A 14,636-nucleotide genomic window follows, 5' to 3' on the forward strand; every position below is an offset into this window, starting at 1 on the left:
ATGGCGACTGGATTAATGTAGCTTTCATCAGAAGCACACTATTTGCTTGTAGACAGGGTTTTACGGTATTAGCTCGTTGGCTGCAGTTTTAAAATTACCATTTTGTGTGTGTGGCATGGGGACTTTGCCTTTAAAATTAGGTATAAGCTTAGGAACTTCCTAATTTGTTAATTCAGGGACTCATCGCAAAGTTAAGGATCCAAAATGAGCGTTTATTGCGTTTCGACAGTATTTTTTGTGGGGACATGAGAGCACCCCAGACCTATCGAATTGCATTCTGAATAGGAAGCATGTCTTTCTGATATCAAATAATTTTCATTTTTTTTAAATCACAATATAATACAAATTTTGTGACAAATTATAAAAATTTGATATTTTTCAAATTTTTGATATATAACAGTCCTCGAAGTAAATTATATAAATCTAATGATATATTCTTAAAGTGTATTTAGCAGGAGGAAAAGCCGACGGTCAATTGAAAATTTTGACCTTTCATATTGAAGATATGGATTTTTTCCCAAAAAGACCTAATTTTTTTTGGGTGTTTTGGGAAAAAAAATCCATATCTTCAATACGAAAGGTCAAAAGTTTCAATTGATCGTCGGCTTTTCATCCCACCTACATACACTTTAAGTATAAATCATCAGATTTATAAAGTTTACTTCAAGTACTGTTAAATATCAAAATATCAATTTTAATGATTTGCCATAAAATGTGTATTAAATTGCGAATTTCAAAAATCAAAATTATTTGATATCAGAATGACATTCTTCGTATTCAGAATGCAATTCGATATGTCTGATGTGCTCTAATGTCCCAAAATAAATACTGTCCAAACGTTCATACCCCAGCCCTTAAGAAAAGTGAAAAAGAAAGAGTGTTAACCCATTATGATTCTAAAAAATCATTATCTTTTTTATACTTAGAACCCTTCTTTATAAGGATTCATTGAAGGTTCTTCTTCTTTTACAAAGATCCCATTTTTTTTTTTCAGCCTAAAGGTCAATTTTTGCTTCCATGATGCCCCGGCCCAGCAGGTAGAACTCCAGGGTCCAGAGGCATCTTCCCTGTGCCCGTCAATCCTGGGCCGTCAACTTCCTAATCCTATTATTTTTTTAAACCAACTACTCACTCCTCCAGTGCAGTGGTCAGTCATCAAATTCTATTAAGCTTTCAAATTCTGAAAATTAAATTTTTATCTTTAGGCCCTTCACAATTGATTCTTAGTTTCCTGTTTCATGGTTGAAAACAAGGGATGAGGTGATTTTTATTTATTAATTATCTATTATTTTCTTTATTTTAAAACAACTTTAATACAAGCGGTCGCAACCTACATCAACTCGTTTTGACAAGGAACAGGCATTTAATTATTTTACAACTATGTTTGATTTTTATAAGTAATGGTACAGTTATGTTCTTTATAGTTGATATGATCAAAGTCAGAAAGTAGCAAATGTGAGTCATTAAAAGTTAATTTAAAAGAGAAAATCCAAAATATGAATAAAATAATTAAATATTTTGCGGTTCTTTACTTTGGACGCGGGCGGGAAACAGGAAACTAAGAATCAATTGTATCAAAATGTGAAAAATGGTGTTATGGGGTAGAAAAACAAATCTTTAATACTTTCACGGATGATGGGACTTAGTGGTGTGCGCCCAAATCCATTGTATGACGGGCTGTTAATATTATGCATGTAAACAAAGAATGTTATGCAATAATACAATGATATACATACACAGGTACATACATAATCCGAACCCGAACCGTGACATTGCAGTTTTCTCTTTTCTTCAGAAACACAAGCTATATTTAGAAGCCCGGGTTTAAAAGCATCAAATCATGAAAGTTGCAGTGGTAAGTATGTAGATTTTAGTACTAGACGGGTGCAAATTTCGTGATCCTACCATCCTCTTTTTTGTGACATTTTTTGTGACATTTTTTAGTATATAATCCATCCACGAAAAAAGCTTAAATTCCCGTTTTAGGTATACCAGGCAAACCTAGTCGGTTAATGTCAGTAAGTAAATTTTGTATTGGGGACTGATTTATTCGGTCTAGTCGGTGTTATGCACTTTTAGTTTCCCATGCGTTTGAATGGGAATTATTTTGCCTATACTCTCATAACATCGTGGATTGATACAGAATGGCGTACACACAGCTAGGCGCAGCACCTACGCGAACTGCGCTTTGCGTGAATGACACATGCTTTTGTGAATTTACGCATGCGTAAGTTGGAACTTTATTGACTCGCGCAGTAACAAAAACCGAATAATTCCTGCCTATTAAAGATAGCCAGGCTCACATCTCACACTATAGGTGGCGCTATTCGTCCATAGGGAAGTGGAATGTGCCTGTACGGTCCAAAAATGGCTTTACTGAGGGGCTCAATGGAAAAAATTACTAAAAATTAATTTTGACAACCAAAACCTATAAAAGTGATGTTGACTTATGTTGGTACTGGGATAATATACAAATATTTACTGCTCATGAGGGATCTGGTGGAATCTATTGGTCCCCGAGGTGAACTGGAGACCGTGAGCCTACTATTTTCCCGAGACCGCCAGGTCGAGGAAAATAGTAGGCTCACGGTCTCCAGTTCACCGAGGGGACCAATAGATTCCACCAGATCCCAATTTAGAGCAGTAAATATTTGTTTTATATCCTTCATTAATATATTCTTTGTTCATTAAACACAAGGCATAGGCCTAGGCATAAATGTAGGCTAGGCCTAGTCAAGGCTACGCCGGCCTTGCTTTGTTTTGATTGAATGCACGAAGCACGCACACAGTTGAGTGGCTAAAGCTTACCATGAAAATGTGTGACAACCTCTACAATACCGCCGTGAAACGAGTAACCATGTTTAAAACATATTCCCTGTTATTTCACCATCAATATTGAGATACTGATCCTGATGTAACTCAGATTATGCCATTAAACCGCCGTATTTTAGCTGCACTTCTGTCATGTCTGTGCTGCTTAATTGTGTGCTTCCCAAGACAAAAACGAATTGCTACACATTAATACCTTGGAGCCGGTACTGATATCCCGCGTATGTGGCGATTTGCATTGACCACTAGGAACTGCGACGCGGTTATGAGGTCATACGGCGCTCGGGACGCTCAGAGGGAGATAGTAAAACTATTTCCCGGAGATAGTACTTTGAATAGTACCCGTCCTCATCAATCGGCTTGTTAACAAGTTTGCAAAATAGCAAAACTATTTTTGGTCACATGATACTCGTTTAACCACTTAATGAACGAGAATGTATTAATGAGGGATATAATAATGGATTCATAAACTATCACATAGTGCAATCCATGTTCCACCAAGTCGACACTCGATTTAGCTCAAAAGCAATTTGTGTGTAAATCAAGACCATCCAAAACAGCTTTCTTACAGTAAAGAATAGGAGATCATCTGGGGTCACATACAGTAGTGTACATTGTACATGTGCCTGCTGTCAAAATTTCACACACAAAATTTTGGACAATTTGGTGACACTATTTTTGTCTGTAACTTCAAAAGTATATGCACTAGAAACATGATTGACCCCTTATTGTTTAGGTAATTTGATTCTCTTTCAAATGAAAGAACTTTCAGCTAAAAATATTGAACAATTAGTAGGTTTTTTAGCGGGTTCGCCGTCGGACTAGTTTAGAACTGTCAAGCTTTCGTCAGGAGTAGCTCTGACTTCTTCAGGACAAAGTGCCTAAGATTGATACATGTAGACCGCCCCTTGTCTACTGATGACTCTGAAAAGAGCCGTTCACTGAAGACTGCCCCTTGTCAACAGAGAACAAGCAGATCTCGCCTATCTGCTAATATAAAGGTTTTGGTGGCTCTGAAAAGAGCTGTTTGCTGAAGACTGCCCCTTGTCAACAGAAACAAGCAGATCTCGCCTATCTGCTAATATAAAGGTTTAGGTGGCTCTGAAAAGAGCCGTTTGTTTGCTGAAGACTGCCCCTTGTCAACAGAAACAAGCAGACCTCGCCTATCTGCTGAATTTTGTAAGTTTTGGTGGCTCTGAAAAGAGCCGTTTGCTGAAGACTGCCCCTTGTCAACAGAAACAAGCAGACCTCGCCTATCTGCTAATTTTGTAAGTTTTGGTGGCTCTGAAAAGAGCCGTTCACTGAAGACTGCCCCTTACAGAAAATATTAAAGCAGACCTCGCCTATCTGCTAAATTAAAGGTTTGTTGGCTCTGAGAAAGAGCTGTTCAATGAAGACTGCCCTTGTCAACAGAGAACTAGTAGACTGCATATACTGTAGTAGAAGTATACGACTTACCAGGAACCGTTTGGCCACTCATGGACCGATTGATTGATTGTATGCACGATGAGCGTTTATATCACTTAATTGCGGACGTGGTACAGATTAGCGGCTCTGTGATTGGTTGTTTGAAACTTACAAAATTCAGCAGATAGGCGAGGTCTGCTTGTTTCTGTTGACAAGGGGCAGTCTTCAGTAAACAAACGGCTCTTTTTCAGAGCCACCTAAACCTTTATATTAGCAGATAGGCGAGATCTGCTTGTTTCTGTTGACAAGGGGCAGTCTTCAGCAAACGGCTCTTTTCAGAGCCACCAAAACCTTTATATTAGCAGATAGGCGAGATCTGCTTGTTCTCTGTTGACAAGGGGCAGTCTTCAGTGAACGGCTCTTTTCAGAGTCATCAGTAGACAAGGGCGGTCTACATGTATCAATCTTAGGCACTTTGTCCTGAAGAAGTCAGAGCTACTCCTGACGAAAGCTTGACAGTTCTAAACTAGTCCGACGGCGAACCCGCTAAAAAACCTACTAATTGTTATGAATTCCCGTCGTAAAAGCCTATCCCACAATTTAAAAATATTGAACTTCAAAATTTTACATATGAACAAAAATTGAACATACCTATTAAAGAGCTGATCATATACTCGCCACAAGTTTAGGAAGCACATTTCTTCAATATTTTGACAAGTTGACATCAAATGTTCTATTCTATATTGTTTGGCAATCATTTCTTTTGCCAATTGTACGTCCAAAGTTGTAATTTTGTGTTTTTGATCGCAAAGATCGGACATTTTTATTCCCGATTCCAATTCTGACCTCTTCGCAAGGGTGGAGAATTCGGCAGAACTTTGGCGATAATTTTGCCTTTTTGGACACTAAAATGCATTCGATCCTTAATTTTGTTTCAACCAAGTCTTGATTTAGCAAGCACAATAAGGTGGGTACCAATTTTATATACCTTTGATGAAATTTTGAAGAAATTTGTCGAATATCTGACCTGCACAAACCGTTAAGTGTGTATTTTCTATAGACAGACAAAATGGTGTGAACCAGTCCTTAGGTACGGTATGTATCGTAGGACTGGCGTGCGAGTCTAGGCAAACCTTAGTTAACACATTTGCTAGTCAGCCAAATTCACCTAGAACACAATACATATTTACATAGAAATTTAAAAGAACAGGTAGGTCAAGGAAACCTACATAAATATGTTGTCTATACTTCACTTGACGAAATGTATGATTTTTTATGGTGATGAGACACTGGCACATGGAATTTTAGAGGGATTTTGATAGCACTTCCACATAGAAAAGCTGCTATCATCATGAGACTAAGATCTAGAAACATCACGGAAATGCTGTTTTGTTAGCTGGATCTTTTTGATGAAAGTCAATCTTTGACAAGATGTAACTTTGCTACTGAAAGTGCTATGACAAAAGGTTTTCAGTTTTGGCTTTCTTTACTCGAGGGCTTTAATATAAAATGATGCAGTTTGATGGCAAATTTGAATTCACCTGGCATACCTACCATTTGTGGTTCCCAAAATTTCAGTTGATTCTAGTGATGAACTATGTCTATTTGTATACAGACATTCTCCGGGAACGGCTGTCTACTGCAGCGTCGCTACAATTCACCAGCGAATGAAGTCGGTTTTCACTCATTGTTCAAAACGTGACATGTACACCAAATACAACAGCCCCCGAAATGGTCTACTTTTAGCGGACCTCAACTCCGAAACATTTTAGTCATAGTTAAAAATGCGATCCCCTGATACCCAACCCTTTGCTTACCTTGGATGAATTTGTAGCAGTCTCCAAGACGTCAAAGAATGCCCGGTACTTGCCCGGTACAAACATAGAAATGGCCACATAACTCCCATTAATGAATATTTCTTCCGTACTCCCAATGGTTTCAACGTGGATACCTAATTTGCATACATGTGAAAAAAAAGCCTCTGTCTCTGTAATTTTTTGGGTGTTACCATAATTTTTGGGTTTTACCTCAAGCGTGGGGGGGGGAAGGGCAAACTGAGGGGGCAAGAAAAATATTTGGTCAATTACGACAATTGTCTATAGCTACATGATGATGTAGGCCTATACGATCTAGGTGGCATGTAGAAATAATACCGCTATCAATAAAGGCCTACAATGTACTTCAATGCGAGAGCAGATTATGACTATAATACATACAGAAGTGTCCTGCTAGCAGGAGACTTTGGGATACTTCACAAGATAAGGTTTTGGGAGGTTGCCCAAAGACCTCCGGGAGTTCTGCGGACACCTGTTCTTTTTGCTACATGTATATAGCGCTCAAAAAACATCACCTTTTGGTGACACTGGTGGGATTTTATTGCACATTATAACATTCATTATGTAATTCTTGGCAGGTAACTGGTTCCAACAAAGGCATTGGCTTTGCATGTGTGAGGGCGCTCTGCAAACATCTTGATGGTGGAATTGTATATTTGACTTCACGAGATGAAGGAAGAGGAAAAACCGCAATAGAAGAGTTGAAGAAAGAAGGATTGAATCCTAGCTTCCACCAACTGGATATTAATGATCAAGAAAGCATCACCAGACTCAGAGATGATCTGCAGAAAGAACATGGAGGACTGGATATACTTATTCAAAATGCTGCCATTGCATTTAAGGTGAATTATGAATTATGAATCAAATAAATCTGCAAAGTTTGAAATTGGGAAATGTTAACATTTCCCAAGATTAAGGTGGCTGGAGACTCTACCAGCAAAAATGCATAAAGTAAAAGTTCTGTAAAAGTCACATACAATACATTCCAAAGTATACATTTTTCAAAAAGGAAAAGAGTCATGGAATAAAAATAGGTTTGGCGTAATATCAATAATTTTTGGAGAGAATCACACAAAAAAAACACCTGTTTTGTGACCAATTTGTTTTTTGAGTAAACTTTTATATTTTCTCCATTCCTGATACTTTCTTATTTCTTTATTATTGACCAAAATAATGTAAAAAATATTTTGGGTCCAAAATTTGCTTAAATATAATTCTATAAAAACTTCAACAACAGATACACCAAAATAATGTTAACAATATTTTGGGTCCAAAACTTGCCTTATAATTTTGTCAATATTTCAACAACAAGTAAAAGATTTCAAAGAATTGTAAACATGTAACATCATAGCCTTCATAGGTCAACTGAAATATATCCAGGCCTGCCAACTGTCCCTCATTTTGAGGGAACGTCCCTCATTTGGGGTTTACCAAAGTGAAAAAGAGGGACAGTCCTGCTTTCTGAAAATGTTAGTGTCTGATATGATCAATTCAGACCTGCAAAACCTTCTCTGAATTCTGAAAGTATTACACACCTCAAGACTTTGAAATTGTCGGTACCTGGTTTGTGTACATGTACAAGGTTTTGGTCTCAATGTCCTTCTTTCTGACTTCCGTAGGTTGGCAGGTCTGTATAATATTTTGCATTTCTGAGAGTCTATAACCAACTAGAGTACTAATAAGCAAATGTATGAACATCTTTCTCAAAGTGTTTTGACCAAAACCAGAACGAGTTTACTGTTTAGGCTGTAACATGTTTATAATGTTTTTATAACATTTTGTATTTGCTAGTATGGTAACATGTTTGTTTTCCAATTTTTTACAGGGAAAAGATCCTACACCATTTGCAGAGCAAGCTAGTATTTCAATGGCCACCAACTTCACTGCTCATCTGAATGTTTGCAGGACTTTGTTTCCAATACTCAAGCCTGGTGCAAGGTAAACACACATCCACACACAACCAGGGGCTGAACGCCAATGACATGTGCTTTTCCTTTCGGGTGTGCAATATTCAATTTTTACTAGCCTGGCTGGCATGTACATTTTGACATCATAGGCATAGATCCCAGGGGGGATAAATCCCCAATATTTTGCCAGGGGGGATGGTCCATACAATCATCCCCAATGTTGATGCTTGTATGTGGGTTTCTGACCAAATTAACCCATATTTGGTCATTTTAGCCCCCAAACCCAATTTTTTTCATGCTACGCTCAAATTTATAACATGCTTGCACAATATTTTATCAGTTTAACTTCAAAATGGCAAAATGGCATTTGTACCATAGACTTATTCTATCGCCAAAAGGTGCTGGATTTACTATATTTCAAGAATTTTTTTCCAAACCCATCCCCCCCCCAATGTCAAAAAGAAATCTATGCCACTGTTTGACATGTTTGGTATAAGAATTTGTAATGTGATCAAGCTAAATGAGTCGTTTGTCGTTAGTCTGACAGGGTTAGGGTTTATGTCATTTTGGGTTAGGATTAAGGATAGCTAGATCAGGATGAGGTTAAGGACTTATAATAATTCAATCCAATTCTCACATTTCCAACCCCATTTAACAAATTATACATATTTATTTCATTACAGGGTATCTTCTGTAGCTAGTTTTGTGGCCCCAAGGTTGTGGAGTAAAATAAGTGAGGATTTGAAAAAGCGATTCAACGCAGTAAAGACAGAAGATGATGTCGTCAAATTAATGGCAGAATTTGTAGAGTAAGTACATTGTGTGTGCTTAGTGTCATCATTGTCCAGTTTTGCAGCGGAAATGGTATAGGGAAAAATGAGTGGTGATGAGTTGAGGGGGTACTGCACCCCTGTGGTAAATTTGTGACTATTTTTTCATTTTTTCTCAAAAAATAATAACACACTGGTAACAAAATTTATGTATATTTTGGGGGCAAGGAATCCAATTACTACACTGAAATTTCAGTGACTCAAGACAGTATTCAGTTCAGTATATATATATGATAGGAAATGAGGTACATCCTAACGATACCTTATTTCTCATCATAAATAACGAACCGCTTGTCTTGGATCACTGAAATTCCAGTGCAGTAATCGGATTGCCCCTATAATATACATAACTTTTGTTACCACTGTGTTATTAGTTTTTGAGAAAAATGCAAAAATAGACACAAATTTATCGAGGGGTGAAGTACCCCCTTAAAGGGGTGTGACCAGATCAACAGCCTCATCCCCTCACTTAAATCCTATCAAAATAGAGATTTTGCAAGCATCAGGAAAGCTTATATTTTTCTCACAATCCTACTGAAAAATTTAGGCCTGAAATATGAAGTTTATTTTAGGTGGGGGTGAGGTCTCTCCCTGGTTGAAGGTATATGGGAATCGATGTGCCACAGTTTTTGGTACCTTTTCAGCGGTTTTGGTATATCAATGGGTGGGTTTTTAGTTAAGAGAAGACAATGTCTGCCAAAAGTGCCCTTAAAAGTGCCCAATTTGGGTAATATTTGGGTGTTTTTTGTCAAAAATTGGTATACTGATGGGTAGCAAAAACAGCAAAAAGTAGGTATAGAGAAAATCAGCATCTGAAGGTCTGCATGGTACATCCCCGTACAAATTTATTAAAGACCCCCTCTCAGGTTTTAAATGTTATGAATGACAAAGTGATAGCCACATCCCCCATGGTGGTCATCGCCATACTGTTCTATGGGCCATTATGATCACAAGTGACTTCTTGGTCCACTGCTTTTCTAGAGAAACTTCTTGTTGACATTTCCCTGCAGTGACTGGTTTTGTTTTCAGCAGTGTATCATAATCATTGTTTTTGGATGTTTTCTTTGTTATTGTCAATTTCAGGCTTGCTCAGACTGACAAGCACAAAGATAAAGGTTGGATTGATAGTGCCTACATGACAACCAAGATGGGTGTTTGTGCTCTTACAAAGATTCAAGGTGAAGCTATGTTAGCTGATAGCAGAGATGACATCCTTGTCAATTGTGTAAGTATTACAGGCACATATTATAATGTGAGCATATCATGCAAACAAGATAAACAGGGGTGTACAAAGGACAGCTACTTACATGCTATATGGGGTGCATGGGTATGAAGGTGTATACAATGCAGGTGGATGCATGTGTGGGGTTGGGTGTGGACATGGGGTGTTGCTTGGTGTGTGTGGTGAGGGTGTGTGCATGCTTTGGATTGACCATATTACTCAGGAGTAAAACTACACCCATTTGCTAAGGATCTGTAAATGCCGCCTGGCCCTGGGGTGGGTGGTGGGGGTGTGGTGGAGAGATACACTGTACACATGCATCTCTGTAATAAAACAGGCAATTATAAACGCACATCAAGACAAAGATGCTCCCCACATTTGTTAATTTTTCTCCCCTGAAATTCACTTTTCCCCACCTGCCCCTCTCCTCCCCCCCCCAAAAAAAAATCCTGGCACCACGACTGCTCAATAGTCAACCTGAGGGCCAGGTCCTTGAATATAGCTCTGAAATATACAGGAAACAGCAAAACAAGGTGTATAGAGGCGCGGGATCCGCCATCTTGTGGGTACTGCCGATCGCGTTAGACATTACGCACCCGATTTCGCGGAAGTCGCAGCGCATGATGCACCTCTTCAGTCAAGCGTTAAGATGGCGGCGTTGACATCACAATGACTACCTCTATATTGGGCTCTCAAACACATATATCTTTGAAATGAGTTCGGCCCTCATCTGTGGCCCACAAGCAATTTCCTTAAAAGAATCCCTGCTTTATACCTTAGCCCTGATTAAAGCCATATTGTAACATTTGCTGAGGAGGACACCCTCAATATTTATTGAAATTCTTTTTTTTACACGATTGTAATGTAAAAAACAAAGAAACACTGGTTACAATATGGCTTTAATGCTAATCATTGTATTCAATAATAATGTGTCGTCATCTTTTTCTTCATAATTATTTCCATAGGCTGATCCAGGGTGGGTGAAGACGGACATGTCTAGCGGAACTGGCAACAAAACCACTGATGAAGGAGCGGAGACACTGGTATATGTGGCTCTCCTACCACCTGGTACCAAGACGCATGGCAAGATGTTTAGTGATTGTAAAGTAAATGACTTTTGGTAATTTGGAGTAATTTGGATGGCAGTAAAATACTACTTGCAGTAGTCATTTTATACAGACCAAACCATGAAGCATAAAAATTTGTAGTATGTAAATTTAGCATGTAATAATGAAAGGGTGATCTAACAATGAAGACCAAATGTGATGTGATCAAGCAAGATCTGTCGGAAGTTGGGATATATTGATTTCCAGATATAGCCAAACAAAGACAATAATTTCTTTTGTTGCATATTGTTTTGGAAATATTTCAACTTTTCATATCTGTGGAACTAAATGTTCAATTTCAATGAGTTTTTTCTGCAAAATGTAGCTTTGCAAATGCTTTATACAATCATGTGGAAAACTGAAAATTGAATACTGTATTTCGTCAAATAGTCGCCCCCCCTCAAATAAATGCTCCCACCACTTTTTTCAACCAAGATGTTTCAAAAATGCCGATATTTTCATGCTATCTTGTGTAGTAAGCTTACCAAGTTGCACACATGGTCGATAATAGTGTCACTTTTTGGCGAAAATCTGGATTGAAACCGGAAGTGAACCAGAAGTCAGTGTTTCTAGTTCATAGTTCGTCATTTTAGCGTGAGTTTTAAGTTTACCTAATGATTTTAACGGGAATTATCGTTCTGAAATTAACCTTGAATAAACGCCCCCCATTTGGAAAATGTAACGCCCCCGGGGGCGTTTATTTGACGAAATACGGTATGTCCGACTTGAGACTGATTTTGCTTGATCACACCACAAATTTATTTGCAATTTTTTATTAGATTTAATATATTTTACAACAATGTAACCGAGATAATTTTATCAACTGTAACATTTAATTTAATTAAGTTAATCATGAGGCAACTGAGATGGTTGAAGTCAAGTTACAATTTTGTATTCAATTCAACTACAATAACTTCTCTGTATGGCAGCTGAGATGATTTGAAAAGAAGTTGTTATGCCATCTTAATTAAAACCTGAGTTTTAAAGCTGCCACCCACATTAGCAAAATCCTCTTTGAAAATCAAGTATAATTAATTCTGTTTTTATTTCTTTTCTTTTTTTTTTATTAAAAGGTGAAAATAAAATTCAAAATTCCTATTTGATTTCAAGTTTTCAACACAGAGATGAATTATTTTGTAGCAGTGACTTTATTATTTATTTACCATTCCAACATTTGCAACAGACATTGGATACTTTCTGCACAAAATGCTTCTCCCAAAGCCTGTTCAGACAAAAAAGGATGAAAAAAAGCATTTTGCATTAATTGTTCATTTCTCACAAGCTATGAGACTCAGGATTTAATTAAGGGGCCTTATTAAATTGAGTTAATTTCATCACAACTGAGGTGGTTGAAAACAATGTTTTGTCACAGTTTTGTATTACATTTAATCAAGCTTTGAAATAAGAAAAAAATCCAAGGGTCCTCTGGACCCTTGCCTTTGAAATTTCAAGGGTCCTCACTAATTTTCCAGGGTCCGACTATTATGAAATATTAGATGTTGGTGTAGATTATAGAAACAATAGGATCACTAAGATGAACGAGAGGAACGGGTTCAGACTCATAATTGGAAGGTTGCAGGTTCGAGCCCCGACGACGCCATCGTGTTGGGTCCTTGAGTAAGGCACTTTATCTCGATTACTCCTCTCCACCCAGGTGTATAAATGGGTACCGGCATTCTTAAGTGCTGGGAAGGTAACAGACTCGCTGTGGCGGAGGTGTAGGGATCCCCCTATAGCAACATTACATGGAGGAGTCTGGCCCAATCGCCAATGAAAGAGAGATGGGCACTCCGATTACTGTTTAAACAGGATCGTCTCCTTTACCTTTACAGTCACAAGTCACAATATGCCGTTGTCGACAATAAGACAATAGTGATGTACGATTTGTACTTGAAAGTTGAAATCGTCATCATTTAATGTTGTACCTTGTAGTGTAAATATTTGTTCAAACATCGGTCATCATCATTCATACGCATCTTGATAAATTGTTTAAGATAAACGGACAATTATATTGTAGAAAATTGAAAACCCGGGTTGAAAACTTGATGGGAAACTAAAATGAAAGTGTACTTAAAGGCCCATATAAAAATAACAGATGTGAAATAGGAGTATAAACTGACCAGTAGATACCAGTTATAGTCCAACTAATTCATGGCATATTAGATGGCCTAGGGGAAAGTTGGCCCATATTTGCAAGACTATCCTTGCCTTCAAGCTGAAACAAACCTACTCATGTTACCCTCTGGCCATGGGCTGGCCTGGTGTCAGATCTTACCCAGGGAAAGATGACATTCCAATATTGGCCTTTAAGGAGCTGGACATATTATGTGAACCAGATTTTCCAGTGAAACAACAAAACTAGGATTTTCTGCTCTTTGCTTGGTTCAATTTTTATGGGTCACACGGACCCGTACCCATACTTTCACAGGTATTTGATGCAAGGAAGCACCTTATTTGAATGCTGCATTAATTCATTGCACCATATTTATGACTGATATATTTTGTAATGCAATTTTGTATTAAATTTAAATAATATTTACCATGATGCAACTGATATGGGTTGTGAAGACCCACGTTTATCACAATTGAAATGGTGCGACTGTAAAGGCCAAGTTTTATTGCAATTTTGTTTGCAATATTTTTTTCACCATGATGCAACTGAGATGGGTTGTAAAGACCCACGTTTATCACAATATATTAAATCTATGTAAGAGTCGCCTCCGGGGGAGGGGGGGGGGGTACTCAAGTTTGGTTTTGGTAGGGATGTGCCGCTGAGATTTTGGAAGTAGACCCATAAATATACCAATTTTTCAAGAAATTTGGACCCATTGATTTACCAAAAGTCAAAATTTTCGGCCGAATTTACCCAAAATTGTCTTAGTTTTTACAAATTTTCCCAAAATTTTGGGATTTTAAAAGGAAAATTGGGATGTTTTCCGAAAAAATTGAAAAAATTTTGAAAAAAGGACCCATTCATATACCAAAATAGGCTTTGAAAAAGGGGGTCATTGATATATCAGAAGGCTGAAAATGCTACCCATGTTTGCGGCACGTCCACGTATGGCCATTTGTACTGAGTACCCCCCCCCCCCGAGTCGCCTTAATGTATAAATTGAGATGGTGTGACTGTGAAGGCCAAGTTTTATTGCAATTTTGCAATTTATATTTGTATCCAAATTGTATTTTAAATGTAGATTAAATATCTAGCAGAGCAACCAAGTGTTTCTTTCAAAATGAATCTTTTTATTTTTGAGTAGATAATATGTGACAAGGTATATATATCGAAAGCTTTTGGGCAGGATCATAAATGGAGAAATAGCCAAAAATATGCTTGGGGTGACTTTTTCATAATTTGTTTTTTTTGTGCAAAATTGTGATGCTAATAATATCATCACTGGGCGGGAAAAACCTTGTATGTACTTTTGGCCCTTGAACATGGATAAAGACTTGTAGGTGTAGACTTTATATTGAAGAGGTTGTTTCATCCATGTTCAAGGGCC

At 37.7% G+C, this 14,636-nt stretch overlaps 1 protein-coding gene across 2 annotated transcripts in view; it reads left to right on the top strand.

Annotated features, from left to right (window-relative positions):
- Positions 1–1,706: 1,706 nt before the first annotated feature.
- Positions 1,707–14,636, top strand: part of LOC140151033 (carbonyl reductase [NADPH] 3-like) — a 31,657-nt gene continuing 18,727 nt past the window's right edge. The window contains exons 1-6 of one of the 2 annotated variants that reach the window (XM_072173224.1): positions 1,717–1,855; positions 6,650–6,913; positions 7,897–8,009; positions 8,662–8,787; positions 9,892–10,033; positions 10,996–12,656. In XM_072173224.1, the coding sequence (XP_072029325.1) occupies positions 1,841–1,855; positions 6,650–6,913; positions 7,897–8,009; positions 8,662–8,787; positions 9,892–10,033; positions 10,996–11,154 (819 nt within the window). In that variant the 5' untranslated portion in view covers positions 1,717–1,840 and the 3' untranslated portion in view covers positions 11,155–12,656. Of the gene's footprint in view, positions 1,856–6,649; positions 6,914–7,896; positions 8,010–8,661; positions 8,788–9,891; positions 10,034–10,995; positions 12,657–14,636 lie in introns of those variants that run through there. The other variant, XM_072173225.1, reaches the window with a different exon arrangement.

The sequence above is a fragment of the Amphiura filiformis genome, chromosome 4 (assembly GCF_039555335.1).
Source record: "Amphiura filiformis chromosome 4, Afil_fr2py, whole genome shotgun sequence".
Taxonomy (NCBI): domain Eukaryota; kingdom Metazoa; phylum Echinodermata; class Ophiuroidea; order Amphilepidida; family Amphiuridae; genus Amphiura; species Amphiura filiformis.